The 23,803-nt window shown below is 40.0% G+C and overlaps 1 protein-coding gene across 1 annotated transcript in view; it reads left to right on the top strand.

The window, feature by feature from the left end:
* The window catches only part of SYNE1 (spectrin repeat containing nuclear envelope protein 1), a 493,169-nt gene that overhangs the window by 336,856 nt on the left and 132,510 nt on the right, over nucleotides 1-23,803 (top strand). Inside the window, exons 90-103 of the mRNA XM_069769177.1 lie at nucleotides 1,757-1,897; nucleotides 5,354-5,521; nucleotides 6,855-7,016; nucleotides 7,164-7,358; nucleotides 7,618-7,791; nucleotides 11,308-11,499; nucleotides 12,410-12,457; nucleotides 13,780-13,911; nucleotides 16,162-16,268; nucleotides 16,450-16,606; nucleotides 16,729-16,860; nucleotides 16,986-17,141; nucleotides 17,934-18,143; nucleotides 19,481-19,582. Coding sequence (XP_069625278.1) covers nucleotides 1,757-1,897; nucleotides 5,354-5,521; nucleotides 6,855-7,016; nucleotides 7,164-7,358; nucleotides 7,618-7,791; nucleotides 11,308-11,499; nucleotides 12,410-12,457; nucleotides 13,780-13,911; nucleotides 16,162-16,268; nucleotides 16,450-16,606; nucleotides 16,729-16,860; nucleotides 16,986-17,141; nucleotides 17,934-18,143; nucleotides 19,481-19,582 — 2,076 coding nt within the window. The remainder of the gene's footprint in view (nucleotides 1-1,756; nucleotides 1,898-5,353; nucleotides 5,522-6,854; nucleotides 7,017-7,163; nucleotides 7,359-7,617; nucleotides 7,792-11,307; nucleotides 11,500-12,409; nucleotides 12,458-13,779; nucleotides 13,912-16,161; nucleotides 16,269-16,449; nucleotides 16,607-16,728; nucleotides 16,861-16,985; nucleotides 17,142-17,933; nucleotides 18,144-19,480; nucleotides 19,583-23,803) is intronic.

The raw sequence follows: 23,803 nt of genomic DNA, 5'->3' as shown, positions 1-23,803 counted from the left end.
AATCCTGCTGACAGGTTTGCTTTAAGTGTACTTAATAGGATCTTTTACCTGGAAATCCATTATCAAGGATGCACAGTAGTCCTAATATTCAAAGGGTTTTTTTTCTAGTAGAGTGATTTACAGTATATGAATAGCGCAAATATTTGTTTGATCCTATATCAGTCCACATTCAGCATTGCTGAGTTTTGGGGGCAGATACCGGTCTCCGCTGCTCCGGGAGATTCAACCACGCAGCAGTCTTTATGTGCTAGAAGCATATCTAAGGTGGGAAGAAGCATATCTAAGGTAAAGCAAAAGTAGCATCACTACAGGCCTATAGTCCTTCTGGCTCAACATATATTACTGGTGGCACAACGGCGGTCCCTGGACTGTAGGCATTAATATTGACCACCCACTTCACCAGTAAGTCAGTAAGTTGTCATTCTGCAATTTATGGGTCATCCATTCTATATACCATAAACATTTCTACTGGGAAAATCCCTTTCATGGTACCAAAAGCGGAGAGGAGTTTGTCATCTTATCACATTGGTCTGCATCTCTTAAAAAAATACCACAATCTGCACAGTTATTATAACTCAGATCTGTATCTAAACAGTTTAAAGGGAATCAGTCACCAGACTTTTGTCTTAGTGCAGCAAAATGTAGGGTCAGAGACCCTGATTCCAGCGATATGTCACTTAGCGGGCTGCTTGGGTTGTTTTCATTTTAGGAAAATTTCCATGAGAACGACTTGCACTGCTTCCGGAAGTCCAACCCTACCTCCACTACTGGTTGGCAGCTTTCTGCCTATGCACAGTGTATATAGTAAGCTGCCAATAAGTGGATTGGACGGGCAATACAGAATTCACCATTCAGAGAACTGATTGATCTGCAGCAGAGAAAACAATTGTTAATCAAAACTGCAGCACCCAGTAAAGTAACTGATGCTAGAATGAAAGCTTCTGCTCCTACGTCATGCTGCTCCCAGATGGGTTATCAAAAAGCTAGTGACATATCCCCTTTAAAGGGGTTTTCTCATGAGCAAAGTACGTTTTAATCAATAGATCTTGGAATAATAAGTTCCACAATTGGATGTGTATAAATAAAATGTTCCTGTGCTGAGATAATCTTATAAATGTGCCCCTGCTGTGTACTGTGTAATGGCTGTGTCTGACTGTGCAGGAACATGGTCTGATCATACCACAGCTCCTGGGCACGGGAGGAAGCGATTGAGGATACAGACGGGACCAATCACAGCTGATTCTTTCTATGAGGTAAAACATTTAAAAACAGAGGGAAATATTGTACTTTCCAGGAAGAATCAGCTGCGATCCTGTCCTGTCTGTATGCTCTTTTGCTTCCTCCCCTGCCCAGGAGCTGTGGTATGATCAGACCATGTTCCTGTACGGTCAGACACAGCCATTACACAGTACACAGCAGGGGCACATTTATAAGATTAGCTCAGCACAGGGACATTATATTTATACACATCCAATTGTGGAAATTATTATTATTCCAAGATCTATTGACTAAAGTAAACTTTGTTAATGGGAAAACTCCTCTAATGACAAATTTGTCTCTGCTTCATCTGTTTGGTTATAATTTTGTGCACACAGGTATTCCGTCCAGTCTGCAGGTAACAGATCCCGCACATGTGTATCTCTCTATGTACATACACTAGTTGTCATTTTATGTTTGTGATTTTGTGTCAAACCTCTGACTTCTCTCTGATCTCCTTGCTGTCCTCTGGGGTTCTTCCGGTGTTCTCCTGTGACAGATGACCGCTGGTCGCTGCCACACTCTTCTGTCTCCTGTCACTGAGGAATCGGGGGAGGAGGGTACCAACAGTGAGATCTCCTCTCCTCCAGCCTGTCGGTCTCCTTCACCTGTGGCTAATGCCGATGCTTCTGTTAACCAGGTATCACTATGCCGTATTTGCCGGACGCCAGCAAGTGTCAGCCCGGGAGTCTCTGGAGCCCTCATGGAGCACGATTCATTGCTTCATTGTACATTGCATCTCTCTCAGTCTTTCCCAAACTGTGTTTTTTTGGAGACAAATATCCTGTTTTATCTTTTCAGAGAATGAATAGGCCCCGATTAGAGAAATACTGGCTCCTCTCATTGCAGGGCATCGTTACACATACTGGCACATCTGTGGCCGCTGCACTCCGCATTTATGCAGATTTGCTATGTTTGATGCCATTTCTTTACCATTTTGATTTAGAATATTACAATACAATCGGATCTTGTATTTTTGTGTCTTTTTGTGATCCAGAAAATCACGGGCTGACCTTGTCTGGGAGATCAGTTTTGTCTTGTTATTTTTCTTGTATTGTTGTGTTTCTGCATGATCACATATTAGCTGTTTTTCTGTGGTATAATTAATGTTATTATCTGCAACATAAGCAATCTACACAGATTTCAGAGGCATCTGTTAGGGTTTAGCTTTTCCCAAACACTGTAAAAAAATATATTTTATTTTACGATTTAACGAATAGGATATGTGCACACGTTGCGGATTCTCTGCGGATCCGCAGTGTTTTTTGCAGTACAGAAACGCTGCAGATCTGCAAATGATTTACAGTACAATGTATATCAATGAGAAAAAAATGTTGTGCACACTTTGCGGAAAATCCGCTGCGGAAACGCTGCGATTTAAAAGAAGTAGCATGTCACTTCTTTTTTGTGAATCTGCAGCGTTTTTGTACCCATTCCATTATAGAAAACCGCAGGGGTAAAAACTGCACCGAAACCGCAGCAAAAACGCACAAAAAACGCTGCGGAACCGCAAAAAAAACGCGACAAATCCGCAGGTGCGTTTTCTGCCAGGAGAGGCAGAATCCGCACCAGAAATTCCTGAGCCTAATCCGCAACGTGTGCACATAGCCTTAAAGATTGGTTTACTGGCCATAAAAGAATTCCATGTTGTCGGCAGCACATCTCCATTTTACACAGGACAATTTGCTGCCGAGAACAATGATTTTTAAGCTTTCATAAAAATGATTTTAGCTGTTAAACAGTATAATTTGCAGGCTGTTTAGTTAGCGTTCCCCGAAATGCTCGTTCCTGATTATCGGCCATAAGTAAATGCTCACTTTACTGTTTGCTTTAGTTTTGATAAAAGCACAGTTTTGTCAGCAGCACATCATCACTAGGGGACTAGTAAACTGCCATATAGTCCTCCGTAATCATAACTCTGCCCCACCACTAATTGCTATGTTCTGCCTATGCACAGTGCACACAGCAATCTGTAGTGTGGGGGGGAGTTAAACAGAGATCAGCATTCAGAGAACTGTCAGATGTGCAGCGAATAAAAAAGGGATTTTATCAAAGCAGCAGTAGGCAGCCTAGAAAGTGACACATCACGCTGGAATCAGAGTCTTGGCCCCTACATCAGGCTGTACTCACACGGAGCAGAAAAGAAACTTAATTACCATTAATTGTTCAATAACTAATTGTTCAATGCACCATTTTTGCTACTACCACCGGTTCTGACAATTTCTAGAGAGGAACCAGCTAAGAGGCATTACAGTAGAATTCAGCAATTCCAGGCAGAAGAAGACAACACAAGAAGTGGCTGAAGCAGAGGCCTCCAGTTAAACGGATTAGTACTTAAATAGTTGCAGACAGACCGCTGTTATGCTGTCTGGGAGAAATCCTCATCCTCTAATTGAGATTACGCAGAGACGGAGATGTTCCCGGGCATTTTGTTTCGATAGCAGAGGTGTCAGCCGCAGCTCCTTAGAGTGTATGGCTGCCATTAGTAACTGTTCCATAAGCCATCTAACAGGTGAGGATGACTATGGCCTTAGTGACTCTTCGGATGGAAATGTTGTAGTGTTGTGTGGGGCTCAGGTTCGCTTTATTATATATTCAGCGCAGTACAAGTTCTCTGTCCAGGCACTGGATTAGTGCCATACACCTAGGAGATGCTTGTAGCCACTGGGCCTAGGTGAAGACAAAGTCTCATGTTGCATTCTCCTATGGAGCTCTGTCCATTCACGAAGAACAGAAGAGCTACTCAAATTTCTGGTTGTTATAATTAGAGATGAGCGGACCCGTGGAAGTTTGGCTTCTTTATTCCAAAGTTCAGTTTGGGGGACCATATCAATACCCGAACTTGAATCAGAACCCGAACCCCATTGAAAACAATGGTGACCCAAACTTTTGAGCTGAAATATTCTTTCTCCTCCCAGATTACCCCCCGGAATTTGGAATATCGGAACAGGAGAAGTCTGTGTTCAGATTTTACCACTGGACACTAACTGTCCGGTACGAACCCCAAATGTTTAAGTTCCCGTTTGCTCATCTCCAGTTATAATGACACTCTGCTATGCGTATGTGACAGTACAGGCATACCTTTGTGCAAATGTCTGTGTATGGGCTTTCTACAGTGTATGTACTGGTGGTCCGACTTCTCTTCTATTCTCCCAAATTCAAGAACAGATCGTGTTTTTAAAAGTTTTGATTTCTGTGTTTATTTTCGTTATTTTTAGCTAAATATAATATATGAAGAAAATGCCACAGTGTAAAAAATCCTACATGAATGTGCTTGCCTCTAGTCTGGCTATGTCTGAATGAGATGGTTACACTTTCATGGCGTCCAGGGATGCATTATGATTCCCCAAAATTGTTATGTTTCTTAACGTCACTTATTTATGTTTTTTAAACAAATATAGTTGAACATATTTGCCAAACTATTATGTGAAGGAAGTCCCGAGTTTCTATACTTTAGAAATCCTTTACTTCTTTTTGGTCGGAGTTTTCTACTGTCATTTACAGTGTCACTGGCTTGAGGGTATTTGATTGAAATCTTTTTTTCCTAATTATTAATATTTCTGTACACTTTCTTACCTGCCACCACCTTGTTAGTCCTCCTGATGCCAGACACTTCTTCTGAAGCTTGACCCAAAATCAAGTCTACAAGGGAACTTATTACCAATTTTCACCCTTATCTCGCGTCTGTAAGGATGTGTAACCATAGATTTGTGTTCTTATTTTTAAAATAAAATTACCCATTTGCCTATGGGCAAGGAATCCCAGAGGTGTCATCTCTCCTGCTCTTTTCGAAGCACGTCAATTTTAAGTGAGACCTATATATTCAATAATTGATGTAAATCCAACATTCCAGCGTTCAAGGACAGCCTTTATTTTCATTGTGACTACATTTTTTTTCTTGTAAAGTAGTACTATGGTCACAAAATAGGGATACAGTGACATTTAGAGAAAAAAATAAAATAGTAAAATATAACAAAAGATAAATATACGACAAGCAGAATATCATCAAACACAAATGCTGTAGCTTCAGGAACTAGTGTGCATGCTTGTGGTTTGGGATCTGTTGAAGGTGCTATGTTGTGCTTCATGCTCTTAGGACATTGCTTATTACCAGGCCTTATCTGCTGAACAGTTGCAGACGGATGCAGCCAAGATCCAACCAAACACCACTTCACCCCAAGAAATGTATGAGCCTGGGATAGAGACTGCCGCTAATGCCAAACTGGATGATCTTCAGCGCTCTTGGGAGACCCTGAAGAATGTGGTAGGTTTTCACCGTACATGAACTCTACATTACCCCTCTCTGATATTCCTAATACATGGACTTAGATTACAAAATTGATATACTACCCAGAAATACCATTTATAAGTGTGATATTAGCATCTAAACTCACCTATTTTTCCAAAAGTGCCACTTTGGTCAATTTCAGTAAAGGTAATTTGTCAGTGGGATTTCACCACCCACACTATCTATATGTTCTTGTAGCTCTTTCAAAGACATCTCCAACAGTATATTTACATGGCCAGTCTGCTTCTCTGTTACTGAGAAATCAGCGTTTGCATTGATATGTAAATGAGGCTGACGATCAGAAGCCTCTGTCACTCGAGCTCTGTTCCCCACCCAGTGACAGGTTCCCTTTAAAGTTACTATACATGACATTTACATTTGCAGTCATTTCCAGATTTTTCCCTTTTTGTAGTTGATGAGAACTTATTTTTTGGAAAGTTACAGTGTTATTTTACGGAATTTTATTTTCAAAGCACTGTCGTGGTCCTTTTTATTTCAAAACTTTCTTGCAATATCTTCTATTAACCCATCAAAGTTCAATCAGTAACCTGAGTACAGCATTAAGGTCTGTGCACGCAGCGGCTTTTTCATGTAGATTCTGCCTGGAAGCCGCCTGAAAGCTCTTAAAAAAACCAACAACGAATGAAGAGTTTTCTGTGCTCATGATCAGTCTTTTTGAAATTCTTTTAACCACTTCAGGCTTCCAAGACCAGAAAGCAGTTAAAAGAAGTGACCTGATCGTTCTTCAGGGGGCTTCTGCTTGGAAACCGCTCACTATTAGTGATGAGCGAATATACTCGTTACTCAAGATTTCCCGAGCATGCTCGGGTGTCCTCTGAGTATTTGTAAGTACTCGGAGATTTAGTTTTCATCACCGCAGCTGAATGATTTACATCTGTTAGCCAGCATAAGTACATGTGTGGGCTGCCTGGTTGCTAGGGAATCCCCATATGTAATCAAGCTGGCAAATAGATGTAAATCAATCAGCTGAAATGAGGAAAACTAAATTTCCGAGCATTAAAAAATACTCGGAGGACACCCGAGCGTGCTCGGGAAATCTTGAGTAACGAGTATATTCGCTCATCACTACTCACTATTAATACATAAAAAAGAAAACCTCAAAAGATTGCTGCAAGACAAACACCTCTGGTGTTTTCCTAAGTTGTATTTTGCCGGCAAAACACAGCGGCATCTAAAAGACACATACCCTTATCCTTTTATTTTTTTTTTTGCCTAGGTAGAGCTACATATGTCATGTAAGGCATTTTACTTGCTTGGTATTGATAATAGTTCTGTGTTGCTTTTTCAGATTAGTGAAAAGCAGCGAACTCTCTATGAGGCTCTCGAAAGACAACAAAGGTACCAAGATTCGCTCCAGTCTATTTCCACCAAAATGGAAGCCATCGAAGTCAAGCTCAATGAAAGTCTGGAACCCGGCAAAACTCCTGAGAGTCAGATGGCCGAGCATCAGGTGTGCAGACATCTTTTTTTGCATAGATATTTCAGATTTTATCAGACATTTCCTACAATTTGTAATGAAAAATTACAATATCTGTACTCACAAAAATGGTTTCCTTTAAACGACAAATTGAGCAGCAGTTTAATGTTTCTTTTTCAGGCTCTCATGGATGAAATCTTAATGCTTCAAGAAGAAATCAGCAAGTTGCAAGCTTCTTTTGCCGATGAGTTGGTGTCAGAGTCTTTAGATTCTGAGACCGCGGATCAGTTAGCTTTACAGTCCACGCTAACTGTGTTGGCAGAGAGGATGGCCACCATCAGAATGAAAGCTTCAGGAAAGCGCCAGCTACTAGAGGTAACGTAACTTGTAGTAAGTGTGAGGTTTGTATCCATCCTGATGTCTTACGGAAATGCATACATTTTCCTGTGTGGAATATTACCATATGGCATTTTATTTTGTGTTGAACTGCTCTATAGAAATGTATTGGATTACATTGTGAAATAGTTTACGATGTCTCTCTAAGATATCTTAGGTCAAGAGCAAGTTCTTCCTTACAGAGGAAACAGATTTTCAGTAATGGCCTAGTAATATACAGAAATTATTACATCATTAGGAAAAATTGAATGAACAGCTGGAAGAACAGCGTCATGAACAGGCATTGCAGAGATACCGCACTGAAGCTGACGAGCTGGATCATTGGCTGCTAGATGCCAGAGCCACCCTAAACAATGTGCTACGTGCATTCGAAGAACCCATGGACATGGAAGCTCAGCTCATTGACTGCCAGGTAGTCACATCAATTAAGTCAAGCTTGATACAATTTAAAATGTAGCAGACTTTCTTCATGTCACATGACCACTGTGAAGAAAAAGAATCTATTTGTATATTTACTCTATATACTGATTTATTTATACTTATATGAATGGAGTATTCACCATGTGAAATTTATGTTGGCAAGGTATGATTGATACCAAGTGACCCGTGTTTCCAAATGACTAATGTCTCCAGTTTTATTGCATGATGTAGCTTTTTATTTATTTTTTTAAAGAACTGTGTCATCAGAAAATATGGTGAACATATTTTTATTTGTAATTTTTTTTATTTAATTTTCTGTTTTACAGTTTACAGTAGGGAAAATAAGTATTTGTTACAGTGCCGATTTTGCAGGTTCTCCCACCTACAAAGAATGGAGAGGTCTGTAATTTTAATCTTAGGTTTACTTCAACTGTGAGTGACAGAAGCTTAAAGAAAAATCCAGAAAATCACATAGTATGATTTTTACATAATTAATTTGCGTTTTATTGCATGAGATTGGTATTTCTAACAATACAGGGTGGGCCATTTATATGGATACTCCAAAATAAAATGGGAATGGTGGGTGATATCAACTTCCTGTTTGTGGCACATTAGTATATGGGAGGGGGAAAGCTTTTCAAGATGGATGATGACCATGGCGACCATTTTGAAGTCGGCCATTTTGGATGGGAAGTGGGTCATGTGACACATCAAACTTACACAAGAAAAACAATGGTATGCTTGTTTTTAAGTCTAAAATAACCCCCTTAGACTTTTATCTTTGGGGTCATCTGAAGGCAGTTGTCTATGCTGTGAAGATACGAGATATGCAGCATCTGAAACAACGGATACTGGAAGCCTGCGCTATCATTTCTTCTGCGGTGCTGCTATCAGTGTGTCGAGAGTGGGAGAAGAGGGTTGCATTGACAATCCAACACAATGGGCAGCGCTTTGAACAAATTTTATAAGTGTCATAAACTTGTAAATAACTCACAAAAGAATAAAGTTATGTTAAAACCAAGCACACCATTGTTTTTCTTGTGAAATTCTAAATAAGTTTGATGTGTCATATGACCCTCTTCCCATTGGAAAAAATAAAGTTGGATCCACAATGGCTGACTTCAAAATGGCCACCATGGTCACCATCCATCTTGATAAGTTTTTCCCCCTCCCATTAACTAATGTGTCACAAACAGGAAGTAGATTTCACCCAACCATTCCCACTTTATTTTGGTGAATCCATATAAATGGCCCACCCTGTAGAAAAACAGAACTTAGTATCTGGTACAGAAACCTTTGTTTGCAATTACAGAGGTCAGATGTTTCCAGTAGTTCTTGACCAAGTTTGCACACACTGCCGCATGGATTTTGGCCAAACTCCTTCATACAGATCATCTCCAGATCTTTCAGGTTTTGGGGCTGTCGCTGGCAACATTGAGTTTCAGCTCCTTCCAAAGATTTTCTTGGGTTCAGGTCTGGAGACTGGATAGGCCACTCTATAATCTTGAAACTCTTCTTACAGAGCCACTCCTTAGTTGCCCTGGCTATGTGTTTCAGGTCATTGTCATGCTGGAAGACCCCACCAAGACCCACCTTCAATGCTCTTTCTGAGGGAAGGAGGTTGTTAGACAAAATCTCGCAATCCGTGGCCCAATCCATCCTCCCTTCAATATGGTGCAGTTGTCCTGTCCCCTTTGCAGAAAAGCACCCCAAAGTATGATGTTTCCCTCACCATGCTTCACGGTTGGGATGGTGTTCTTCGGGTTGTACTCATCCTTCTTCCTCCAACCAAATATAGCAAGTGGAGATTATACCCAAAAGTTCTATTTTGTTCTCAACTCATCACATGACCTTCTCCCATGCCTCCTCTGGATCATCTAGATGGTCATTGCCGAACTTCAAATGGGCATGGACATGTGCTGGTGTGATCAGGGGGATAAGGCGTGCCCTGCAGGGTTTTAATCCATGACGGCATAGTCTGTTACTAACAGTAATGTTTGAGACTGTGGTTCCAGCTCTCTTCACAGCTATTGACCAGGTCCTCCCATGTAGTTTTGGGCTGATAACCGACCTTTCTCAGAATCATCCTTACCCTATGAGGCGAGATCTTGCATGGAGCCCCAGACAGAGGAAGATTGACAGTCATCTTGTGTTTCTTCCATTTTCTAATAATTGTGCCAACAGTTGTTGCCTTCTTACCAAGCTGCTTGCCTGTTGTCTTGTAGCCCATCCCAGCCTTGTGCAGGTCTACAGTTTTGTCCCTGGTGTCCTTAGACAGCTCTTTGGTCTTAGCCATGGTGGAGAGTTTGGAGAGTGATTGATTAAATGTGTGGGCAGGTGTCTTTTAAACAGGTAGTGATTTCAAACAGGTGCAATTAATACAGATAATGGAGTGCAGAGAACGAGGGCTTCTTAAAGAAAAACAAACAGGTGTATGTGAGCCAAAATTCTTGCTGGTTGGTAGGTGATCGAAAACTTATTTCCTGCATTAAAATGCAATTTAACTATTTAAAAACCATACAATGTTATTTTCTGTTTTTTATTTTTAGATTTTGTCTCTTACAATTGAAGTGTACCTACAATAAAAATTACAGACCTCTCTACTCTTTGTGGGTGGGAAAACTTGCAAAATCAGGCGTGTATCAAATACTTCTTTTCTCCTCTGTATATAAAAGAAAAATCCTGAAAGCTTGCAGTTTTCGCTCTACTCATTAAATAGTAGACCCTTCCTGTTCTGATGAGATCACACAATTCCCAATAGCTGATGGAAACAAACACAGATGCTCACGTCTTCCCCCTCCCTGTACAGTAACTCCTGCACAGATCTCAGAGCAGGCCTAGAACACTCTACCATAGAAGTCTGTTGTCCATTACTTCCTATGACTCCTCTAGCTGTTGTAAAGCATATTACCACTTGAAGCAAGATGGCCACCCCCATAATCATTTACAGAAGTTAGTAAATAAAAATTACCTTCTGAAAATAAAAACAGATTAGAAAACTAAATTGTTTTCCTTAAAAAATAATGGAAGTGATGCATTTCTGTTATGACGCAGTATTTTTGGGGGAGATATCCTGCAGTGGTTCATAAAAGGATACCAACTCCAGTTCTGTTTATGCAGGTTAATCTGTAAAGCGGATTATGTAGATATGCTCAGAGTCATTCACACAAACCTCTGAAGGCCAGGGGCTTATCAGTGTAGCACAAGGCTCTTCTGGAGAAGGGAAGACTGTCTAGTGGATGGTGTGTTCTGTGTAGATGATCTACATGAAGAATCATGGAACGATGCAATGTGCAGGACTTTATCATGGACACACCTTATTTCTAAGAAATTCAAACACTGGTCTTCATTCATGGTGAACCTCTGATGGATCTCCAAAGAAAAATGACCTCAGTTCCTTTTTGGCTGTGTTGGTCAGGAATGGGCTTTGGCAATCAAGTGCCAACATTGTCAGAGATTCTTTTTGTATAAAATGATTGAACTTGTGTCTCTGTTTTCACTGCTGCAGAACATGTTGTTGGAAATTGAGCAGAAGGTGGTTGCTCTATCCGAGCTCTCCGTGCACAGTGAGAACTTACTGATGGAAGGAAAGGCCCACACCAAGGAAGAAGCCGAACAGTTAGCTATGAAACTGAGGACGTTAAAGGGAAGCCTTCTAGAACTACAAAGGGTTCTTCAAGACAAGCAAATTAGCATTCAGGTACATTATCTTGAATTTCTTTTTGGTAATTCTAAAATGTATCTACATCTATGAAGCGTTCTACTGTAACATTTGTTGTACTGATTATTGTTCCTTTTCTTCACCCCATACAGTTTTATCCTCAGATAAAGTAGATGTAGGAGAGTTGACTGAGCCTTTTTTTTTAATTATGATTATCCCCATCACATCCCATAGATATATTAACCACTTAGTCACCAAGATATCGACACAGCAGTTGTCACCCTTATTAAATTTTGTTCACATTTTGCGATTTGGACCCATTTTCACAGCTTTTTTTCAGCCTGCGATTTTTCGGTGAAAAAAACACAATGTTTTACCGTACTAGTGAAATGAATGAGATTACTGCAATCTGGTGCACGCACTGCTTAGGTTTTCCTTGCAGATTTGAAGCAATTTCAGATCTGCAGCATCTCCGGTGTTTTTGTTGTGTTTTTCACCAATTCAAATGAATGGGGAAAAAACGCGTCAAAAACAGTGTTTTACGCAGCAATTTTCCTGCCAGCACTCCAGTAGTTGAAGCAGATTTTTCTGCTGCAAATGCTTTAGGGTGTACATACCCTTACCCTGAGGACCAACTTAGTGATAATAACAAATTAACACAGGAAAGCATTCTATTACTTTGTATTGTAGCACAGATTATTTTATACATTTTTTTGTGTCTATTGTATCAAATCTGCTTTAAAAAATACATCTTACTGAAACCTGAGAAAAGATTATAATATATTTCTGGGTTCAAGAAATTCCCTAAATGTTAATTTTTTTGGCTTCACCCTAATGTTGCCATGTTGGACAACAGCAAGGGCTGATTTCATCAAGGTTATTTTCATCGAAAATATCACTCTATAATGTATTTCTTTACCAGCACTTTTATGTCTTGTTTGTTCCATAGGCAAAGCTAGCATGGGGCGAGATGAAAGTACACAAGAAAGCAGAACATGTAATATGTCTGTTTTTATTTTGGTTTGGGAAGTGATCGTTTTTTATTTCTCCGGTGTGCAGTGCAATGCTTCACTTCCTTTCCTTTACATTTCATTCAAACCTTTACTGATCAATAATAATATTCTCTTTTACCTAATCATTGAATAAGAAAACTGATTATTGATTATCAATATTGTGTGAATCCAATTTACACTAAAATGAAGCTGTGTTTCAATTTTGAGTTTTTTTTTCTGTCTTTTCCTATTCATTTAATTAACCTGTTTAGTGATAAGATGATTAATCACGACCTCTGCCCAGTATTCTTCTCAGCACACTTTGCTGCTGGTCTTTATGAATAGGTCTGGGTAGGTATAGATAATAAATGGCAGCTAGAGGCCTGTTTGGTTAGTATGCCGGTAGCCAGTAATGGGCATAGTGCTTCTGCTAGATAGTAGCCATATGTGCTGTATAGCAAGGTGGACGGAGACAGAAGAGGCCTCTGTGCAAGAACAGTACGTGGGCCTTTTGCCGTCCAATAGTTTATCATAATGCACCCCATTAGACGTGGTAGTGGCCCTTTAGAGGTGGTAGTGGCCCCCTTACCTCTTGCACTCTGTGTGGCTTCACAGGATGCACCAATGGTATGTTCGCCCCTGAATCTATGTACGTAAGTAGATTTAATAAATTTAGAACATTTGTGTTATTTAATCTTCATTCTAAATCTGATTATATAGTATTTCCTTATAACTATTTCTCATTGGAACATGAAAACAACAATTTTATTATATACTTTATTACTCACACTGCCTCACGTGCCAGCAGAAGTAACATGTGATTGAGTGACTTCTTCTACTTTACGTCACATAATCTTAATCGGAAACTATGACGTGAGCGTGTTAAGTGACTGAAGAGATTAACGCGTTCATACTATGGTGGCAGGAGCACCGATATTCCCTGATCAGTCAGAACTATAGGATGTGTACTAGCCCGTTTGTAATGTAATCTAACCTTATGTGTTAGATCATGTAGGCCAATAAAATAGGCTTCAGATTTTAGGGTTGTACAATGGGGAGCAGAAGGCAAAAAAAGTGAGCAAAGAAATGATAGGTTACACCAGCCAATATCTTTAGGTTTGTAATAGCAAACGTAAATAAAGATTTGCTAAAATGAAATAATGGGCAGTGTATATTCAAATACATGCTAATATTTTAATGTATGATTTGAATAAGAAGAAATGTATCTTCTGATTTTTCCTTTCTTTAAGCCTCCATTTATTTTCGTATTGAGGTGATCACTTTGGCATGCCAAATTGTAGCCTGTTTCTTACTTATCCTTGATCAGGGGACGTACCATGAAAAAGAAGAGTCTGAGTTAGAGCTGTCTTCTTCACAAAGTCCCAGCGTCCAGGAATGGCTTGCTCAGGCACATACTACCCGATCGCTACAAAAGCAGAGCAGTCTTCAGAAACAAAAGGTAAAACCTTCTGGTGTTAGCATGATAACTATCCTGTCTTTACAAGTTTGTGCATTTATTTTTACCTCACACACCATATCGTAAAGGCTGCCATTGGCACATTTTTTACAATACGACCCATCCAGATTGGCCACGTAACTTTCACGATGGCAGTGTAGACCTATACATACAGTGGATATCAAGTATGCACACTTCTGTTAAAATGCTAGATTTTTGTCTTATCAAAAAATGATATCAGAAAAAATGATTACAGAACATTTTCCACTTTTATTGTATCTCATAAACTGTATAAATAAAAACTAAAGTAATGTGGTTGCATAAGCGCGAACACACTCTTATAATTGAGGATGTGGTTCTGTTCAGAATTAGCCAATCACATTTAGACTCATATTAAATAGTAGTTAGTGCACAACTGCCATCATTTACAGTGATTCTGATTAACCCTCATGTAAAGTTTAACTGTTCTGGAAGAATTTTCCTGACATTTTCTTAGTTGCATTTTACAGCATAAGCCTTGGTCTGTAAACAGCTTACAACACATCAAGGGGATCATATTGTTGACAGTTATCAGTAAGGAGAAGGGTATAATATGCATTCTATGAAAAACTGTTACGACAGTCACCAAGACGTGGCTTAAATGTGGCATAGCAGTGACGTTAACTAGAACTGGGCGTACCTCAAAAATTGACAAAAAGACAAAAAGAAAATTGGTCGTGGAGGCTGCCAAGAGACCTACAGCAACCTTAAAGTATTTGCAGGAATTTCTGGCAAGAACTGGTTGTGTACTGCATAAGACAACAATCTCTTCTTTATAAGTCTAGCCTGTGGGATAGGGTGACAAGATAGAAGCCTTTTCTTACAAAGAAATACTTCTAGGCCCAGTTATATTTTTCCAAAACTTCATCTTTTGCCAAAAGTATGTGAAAAAATGCGCTATGGTCTGATGACACCAAAGTTGACCTTCCTGGTTTTCATTCCAAAAGTTGTGATTCATACAAAGCCAACATTGAGCTTCACCAAAAGAACACCATACCCACAGTAAAGCATGGTGAATGCAACATTATAGATAGGGGCTGTTTGTTGGAGCTGTAACTGGAGCATTATATCAAGATGGACGGAATTATGAACAGTTGCAAATATCAGTCCATTTTGCACAAAACTTTCAAGCCTCTGCTAAAAAACTGAAGATGAAGAGAAATTTTGCAATGACCCTAAGGACCTCCAAATTGACAAAAGAATGGCTTTGCCCAAATAAGGCTAGGTTCACATTGCGTTAATGGGTTAACGCTAGCGGACTGCGTTGCACGGCGAAAATGTCGCAATTAACGCCGTGCAACGGGTCCGTTAGCGCACCCATTGACAGCAATGTGATTTTTTTGCTGAAGTGCATCGCTAGCGCATGCCATTTTCGGCACGCGCTAGCGATGTGCCGTTCTTTGGTGACGGACCTTGGACGCTGCTTGCAGCGTCCGAGGTGCGTCCGAGGTCCGTCCCTCGCTAGCGCAGATCGGGGATCTGCGCTAGCGGGGAGGGAGAACACCGACCCTATAGAAACATTGCGTTAGCGTAATCCGCTAGCGCTGTGCGCTTAACGGATTGCCCTAACGCAATGTGAACCTAGCCTAAGATCAAAGTTTTGGAATGGCCCAGCCAGATCCCCGAGGTGAATTCAATTCAATATCTGTGGGTTTACCTGAAGAGGGCGCTGTACACAAGAGATGCCTTCACAATCTAACAGATTTGGAGGGCAACTGCAAGAAAAAGAAGCCAACTATAGTAAATTCTAGATGCGCCATTCTGATAAACTCCTACCCAAAAAACACTGAAGGTAGAAAAAGGTACAAAAACCTAGCATTTTAACAAGGGTGTGTAGACTTTTTATATCCACTGTAGCTGGTACTTATAGGAACTGCATTGTTGGAAACAATAGAGATAGAATGGAACAGATGGTTGCAGATCCGACATAGGTAGGAGAAGAGGGGATTGATCAAACGTTAAGCCCTCGAAGCTCGGTTGGTTAGTGAAAACATCTTGGTGGCTTATATTTTCATAAGTACTATGACTTGTCAAATTGCTACTGCAGTTTTTGTATCACTGAAATATTGTGACCTAACATAGGCTTTGTATATTGGTCTGGGTCCTTTATCCTGTTTTGTAAAGACAATATTTTTGTAGTGAATAAAATGAGAAATACAATTTCCTTATATTCAGTACAATGTAACCATTACTGTTTTTGGCATCGTGCATCAGGAACTGGAACAGGAACTCGCTGAACAGAAGAAATTATTGCAATCTGTTGCAAGTCGTGGAGGTGAAATAATTAATCAGCAGACAACGAGTGATCGGCTGAATATTAGGTATAGTATATTCTGCTTTTCTCTTCCTTTATTTATTTACATATGGAAATTCTAAATGGTGAAAGTACATGATGGAAACTAGTGACATCAACCCATCCACAAATTTTATAGAGTGTATTATAGCCTTAGAATTAATGATAATAATGTGTCATAACTATAGATTTCCTCTTTGTTTATGTAGTGATGGACCAGACTCGTTGTCTAGGGAATTAGGCCTGGAAGGTGTGAAGCCTACATCACCAGACCAAATGAGAAAGAAATGGGAAACCCTGCACCAAGAACTCTGCACCAAGGAGAAATTAGTGCAAAATGCTTTACAACAGGAGCAAGAGCAGCCGGTAATCATGGAGAATAGCTTACCTTTGTTCTCCTCCACCATCACCCATATAGTTGTAGTGCAATGTTGACAATCTTTACACTGCTTTTTGTTCTCACACTGACATATATTTTTTCTGAACAGATTTTTAACAAGACCAATAGAATTATTTCCGGGGTGCCTTTTTACAAAGGAGATAAACAAATTCAAGACAAGTCAGCGGTTGCCAACATTCTGGATGGGTTGAACCAAGCATTGGAAGACATTTCTTCTCAGGTACATTAAATGAATACTAATAATGTTATTTTCAATAAGTCACATTATAACCACAAGGATAGATCTTTCCCTAGTTTGATACAAATAACATTTTACATTATTACTTTTTTTCTGTTTTCTTTTAGAATGGAGTTGGGGAAAAGAAGATCCTTCCGCTAGAGAAGAAACTTTATGAAGCTGTTTCAGCCACTTCAACTTGGTTGGATGATGTAGAAGAACGTCTTTTCGTACAAACAGCTCTTCAGCCAGAACAGACAGAAACATGCCTTTACAACGAAGAGGTGACCAGTGCTATATTTTATTACCATAATGCTTTAATATTTTGCATCAAAGTGTTTTCTCCAGAAAACTGTTGTAAAAAAAACCACTTCAAAATGTTTCAAAATGTTGGTTTAACATGGAGTTTTGCAAAAATGATTCGATATTTGGTGTTTTTGCGCCACTTTAAACCAGCAGTGCCAAAATAGGCGGAACTGGGAAGGAGTTGGACAGGGAGTGAGAACATCCGCCCGTCAGGTTCTGCAAAAGTACCATTATTTTTTATACCAGAAATGATACTCCGGTCCTCGAAAGTAGACAGCAGTAGTTCAAAAAGCAACATAAAATACAGGTGTCATTATTGATTGCGGTCATTAGTCATTCTTGGGAAATCTTGAAGGTTTCATCTATGCTATAATTAAGGCCCTCATACACATCAGATAAAAGTTGGCTGCGCTTGCCTATTTCTGCTGAAGGAGTCAACCATTTAATGAGTATGTATAGACGAAAATAAGCCATGTAAACTAAAATCCATGTCTCAGGAAATTTAGAGATCGTGTAGAATACAAGACACACAAGGATGGGCACTCAGAAGAAAGCATTCTTTCTTCCAGACATTCAGAATCCTTTTGTGCAGATGAAATTAGAGAGTGAAGCAATACTTTTCAAATTCAGAGAAATAGCCATCTTGAGCGTATGGAGAAGAAACCCAACACTTATTTTGGAGAAATATACGAGGGGTACCAAAGATGTACATCTTAATACTCCTCTGATTTAATTGGCTTTATTATATTTTATTTCTGCTTTCTATATAGACTTTAGCAAAAGACATAAAAGAAATGACTGGAGAAATGGACAAGAACAAGACTCTGTTTTTCCAAACATTTACGAGCAGTGGAGACCACAATGAGGTCATTGAGGATACCTTACATTGTCTTCTGGGAAGACTGAACTCCTTAGAATCAGTGATGAACAACAGATGTTGTCAGATGAAAGAAAGACTACAGGACCTTCTGACCTTCCAGGTATCTTTTCATACATTGTTTCTTTCCTTCAAGTATTTCCATAATTTGCTTATAGCAATACAATTTTACATTAAGGTATTAATTAATGTCATATATTTATAGTAATGTATCTTACAATATTACAATGCGGCTCCATATTGTGTTATACAATTTGTTTCTCATACAGTGTGTGTTCATTGGATTCCACAGATGTTGACAGGTTTTAGCATATACAATATGTTTCTCGCCTTCTCTACCATATAGTTGCCAATTAGTAGCCTTCTACATACACATCAGTCACACGTTTCTTTCGGTTGGTTGTAGTTGCTGATGACAATAGAGGGGGCTTTGCTGAAATGGAAGTCTTGAGGGATGAAGTGAAAACTGCTTTTTTTTTTTTACATTTCTTAACTCATTCTGAGCCTTTAGCGCAAGCAACCTGTTTAACTTGGAAGTGTATACTGTATACCTTAATCTATGGAGCCGTGATTTTAAAGGCTTTGAGTTATACAGAAGAAGACATCAATGGCTCTGTACTATAAAGCTATATCTTTACTGTATAGAATCGTCTTTGGATGTATAGTTGAATTAAAAAACTTCAATAAGGAATTTCTGTAATGCTGTAGATAAGCCCCCGATGTATCCTGAAAGATGAGAAAAAGAGGTTAGATTATACTTACCTGAGGGGGCGGTCCAATCCGATGGGCGTTGCTTTTCGGGTCCTGGGCCTCCTATCTTCATAGGATGACGTCCTCTTCTTGTCTTCACGCTGCGGCTTCAGCGCAGGCTTACGTTGTCTGCCCTGTTGAGGGCAGAGCAAAGTACTGCAGTGCGCACGCGCCGGGCCTCTCTGACCTTTCCCAGCGCCTGCGCACTGTAGTGTACTTTGCTCTGCCCTCAACAGGGCAGACAAAGTACGCCTGCGCCGGAGCCGCAGCGTAAATACAAGAAGAGCATGTCATCGTAAGCAGATGGTACCGGACCGCGACACCCATCGGACCGGACCGCAGTGAGACCACCCCTGGGTGAGTATAATATAACCTGTTTTTCTCATCTTTCAGGATACATTGGGGGCTATCTACAGCATTACAGAATGCTGTAAATAAACTCCTGATGCCGGTGGGCTTAGCTCATCTTCGATTTTTGGGGTGACAGGTTCCCTCTAAGTCCTGCACAAGCTAAACTTTTTTGCTTTATCTATGATATGATGTATAATAATGCTACAATTGACTTGAGTAGACAAATTCAACAAAACAAGCTAAGTAAAGTATAAAAGATAAGGTAATTCATCATATTGGCCTCATACATTTTACAGTAAGTTGTAAGAGTCTCATGTTTTTGACTGGTTTTTTTTGCAGAATGATCTGAAGTTGCTCTTCACATCCTTGGCTGATAACAAATACATCATATTGCATAAACTTGCGGAAGCAGCTGAGAGGCCGGCAAAAGACCAAATGCAGGTAATATGTGCATAAGATCTTATTAAGAAATCCTAAAAAATGTAAGCAGGTAAAACAATCCTCAATAACTAATATGATCAATTAAATGTGCATGAACAGCTTCTATGTAGGTGGAAAGTAGACAAGTCTACCAACTGCAACCTTTCCAAAACCTTATTTGACCCAAACTTAGGAAAAATAACCCATTTCACTTTTGTAGCAATTTGTACCCTACGTGGTAAGAACCGTTACTGACCACCCAGCACAGTTGGAATAGATACCGGGAGCAACTGAACATCATTAGAAAAGAAAAAATGCCCGCAGCATACTCATTCCTTAGCAGAGAAACACAAAAAGTCACGAGCCCGAGGATTTCTCTTGAGTGTATGCACCAAAAAATCATAAATAAGCAGCAGGTTTAAAGTGATAAAACTTATATTCCTCCATTACTAATGCTCTGTGCAGGTTGGCAGAACAAGAACTTACAAGAACTTTTGTAATAAAGGAATAAAGGTTTAATCACTTTTGTATGTTACCCTAGTGGATACTGTCACTTCTGTATGATCCTTCCTAAACTATAAAGAAAAATATGTAGAATTGAGAGTCCTCAGTGGTTGATACCTTTTAATGGCTAACTGAAAAGATGGTAACAAATTGCAAGCTTTCGAGACTACACAGGTCTCTTCATCAGGCATAGACTAAAAGAAGTTCTGAAGAATCACAACTTTATACACAAGACATCACAGAAAAATGCCATAGACAAGACAGGTGACGTAAAGCAGAATTACCATTATGTAAGGGATAAACAGTTATGTCCATAAATATTGGAAGAGTTCATAGATAAGGAATATTTTATTGTCCTCTGATTGGGGTCCGGTTCTGTTCTGAATGTGTCGCATGGATTTATGTCTTTCTACATTAACTAAGCAATTTGCTCCTCAGACCGTGTTGGGTCATCAGTTTGTATCCACCGCGTCACGGCAGGGGCCAGGTTTCCTTAGGACACGGGCATTTACCCACTGCAAGAATGATTCATCTGTACAGGCTCTCCTTCTACCTTGATTCCCAGTGTTTACTGGATTTACACATACTGAATACTGCTAATTCTACAAACTACACACATCTATTAAGTGCCAAGTATAAGTTTTACCCATCAACGGGTTGGCAACCTGCTTGCGCACCAACTACAGTAAAGCATATGATCTTTGTTTATATAGCTCCTACTCATTAGTCCTAATTACAATTTTTTATGCTGAAAAGTAATTAATGAATCTGTATCTTATTGTGCAATGTTCAATATAAAGAGCACAAACCTCCTTAGTGTGTAAGATTTAGAAATGGGAGCTATGTAACGCTTTTCCTCCTGTTACCATAATGGACCCGCCTCCATATTCCTGCCTTTCCTTCATTCGTGTTACATTGTGCCTGTCTTTGTCTCTGATTACTGTGTAAGGCTCTGCACACATTTCCGTTCTGTCATTGTCTCTGCCATTTTAGGAACCGACAAACGGAAGAAATGATCCTTTGCATCAGTTCTGAGAATGCGAGCTCATCCATTATTGCAGAACGTGTCCTTCCGTCGTAGCCATGCGGCCCCATAATAATCAGTGGGGGCCCTCTGCTTCCGTTTGCATAGCTGATGTAACCGATCACCGTTTGTCTGGTTTTTGCGGAGGTGAACAGAGCCTAGCAAAGTGCACAACTCACAGCAGCCACGCAGATATGTTCTAGTAATAATCATTGTCCTGCACAGAATGATGATTTTCTTCATCTTGACACATAAGGCTATATTCACACTTTGCGGATTTTGCTGCGGATCCGCAGCGGATTTGATCACTGCGGATCCGCAGCAGTTTCCCATGAGTTTACAGAACAATGTAAACCTATGGGAAACAAAAAACGCTGTGCACATGCTGCAGAAAAATTTGCGCGGAAACGCTGCGGATTACATTCCGCAGCATGTCACTTCTTTTCTGCGGATTTTCACCTGCTCCAATAGAAAACTGCAGATGAAAATCCGCAGAAGAAAACGCAGTAAAAACCGCGATAAATCCGCAGTAAAAACTGCGGATTTTGGAATTCTGCTGCGGAAAAATCCGCAGCGGAAAAATCCGCAGTGGAATCTGCAAAGTGTGAACATAGCCTAAGACTTTACCCATTTTTGAAAAAGTCTTTCCCCTTGGACATTGACATGACTGGTGAATATCTCTCAAAGCCTCTGATCCTTCAGCAAAAACTAACAAGGATCTAAATGTGACACCGATTTGTGTAATTTCTGAACCTTTTAATGATGGCAGTTGTCCGAGTGCTGAGACAGCAAAGCACCACTTTATTATTTACAAAGCTTTACTACTACTCCTATATTATTACACAATTATTGTTTTCTACAATTTTGGATGTAAACAGACCTGTTTGGTCCAATGTATCTTATCTCCAGTTGTCTAGAAAACATAGATCCACAGTGAAAGGTGGTGGATTTTGCTTCTGGGCTTTAACCCCATGATACCTAACCTGTTTAATAAACAGTCCAATTTCTGAGATTTTCAGGTGTAAAAAAATACTAGCTTTCTTAGTATTTTTGTGCTTATTGTATTATTTTGAAAGCCATTCTCTTTACATGGAGAAGACCAGTGGTAAATCTTCCCAAAGGTAACTTTCTGCCATACTTACTCTAAAGCCTAGACTTTCATTCTTTGCAAAGTGGCCTTAAAGGGAATCTGTCACCAGGTTTTTGCTATGTAATCTGACAGCAGCATGATGTAGGGACAGAGACCCTGATTCCAGTGATGTATCGCTTAGTTTACTGGGTGCAGCAGTGGTGATACAATCACAGTTTTCTCTGTGCAGATCTAGCAGAGCTCTGAATGCTGAGCTCTGTAAACCCCCCCACATCACAGATTGGTAGCTTTCTGTGTAGACGGCTAAGTGCTAATCAGTGTTGAGGCATGGTTGAACCTAGAGGCATGATACACCTAGTCCAGTAGTTATAATCTCCTGCTGATAAAACATTGATTTTATTGAAAATGCAAAACACAACCTAGTAAGTGATACATTGCTGGGATCAGGGTCTCTGGCCCTACATCAGGCTACTCTCAGACTACTTAGCTAAAACCATGAAATTGAGGAAGGTCTTCTAGTCCTGTAAGAAGCCAATGCAAGCTGTTGTTGCTAGGAATATCTTCCCCAGCTTGAAATGTGGCAACATCCTCAGGACCAACCACCCTTACATCATGGTAGACTTGGATTACAGAACGCTCTCACCAGCACGGTTACAAGGTATCAGAGAAGTTCTGCCGGCTGCAGTGCGTTCTGCACGTGTCCTCCTCATCTGTCTGTGTCTGGAATTGAATGACTTTTTCTTGCATTTCATATTTTCAGGGATTCTGTCCTTTTCTTCAATCTACAGGAACCCTCCACCAAATGGGGCGCATTCCACGATCTCGTTAACAATGTGCAGAGCTTTTTTATGCATGCTGTAGACTTTTCATCACCTCTGTGCATCTGTCTTCAGTAAGATATCACCTACCACCACCATAATAGTAGACGACACAGAGCAAGACAGTATAACACATTGTTTGGTGTTTTACAAGATTGATTCCTTTTATGACGTCCCCATTCTGTATGTTCTGTTTGTGTATATGTACGCCATACGGGGAGCTCAGAAGCCCCCCGCTGTACGCCAGAGAGGAAAGCCACTAAGTGTCAGGAGCCTGTCATTACTAACCTGGACATGGAGACCCCGCTGCTGGGGAAAGGTAATGTCTGACTGATTAACACTGCCCCCATAATAGCAGCAAATTGACGGAGGTTTCAGAAAGTGGCGGACCTACCTGTATTCTTTCATACATAAAAGAACCCCTCCAGCCTCCCACATCATTCTCACCAGTTATTGATGGCCACCATGGATCTGTATGGATCTGTATGGATCCGGCTCCATGGCTGGTCTCAATCTCTGGTGAGGACTCGCAGGATGGGGAGCCAGTAGATAAGTCTTCATATTAACCAATTCTTGGAGAAGAATATTTTTCTGACAGATCTGCTTTAGTATTATCTTTGTATAATGACACTGGGTTGCCCACCTCCCTGATTTCGGTACAGTATTTTACTCAACCACTATTGATTCATTTGCTTAATGGGTTCTTTCTATTGTGCAGGCATGGAAGGGTTTTGTAGCAGAGTTTTGTATTTCTTCATTTTTTGTACATTTACAGAGCACTTATGGTTAACACCAGCAAATGGTGA

The sequence above is a fragment of the Ranitomeya imitator genome, chromosome 5, assembly GCF_032444005.1.
Source record: "Ranitomeya imitator isolate aRanImi1 chromosome 5, aRanImi1.pri, whole genome shotgun sequence".
Taxonomy (NCBI): Eukaryota; Metazoa; Chordata; class Amphibia; order Anura; family Dendrobatidae; genus Ranitomeya; species Ranitomeya imitator.
Note: the sequence above shows the minus strand (reverse complement) of the source record. Positions and strands in the feature narration are given on the sequence as shown.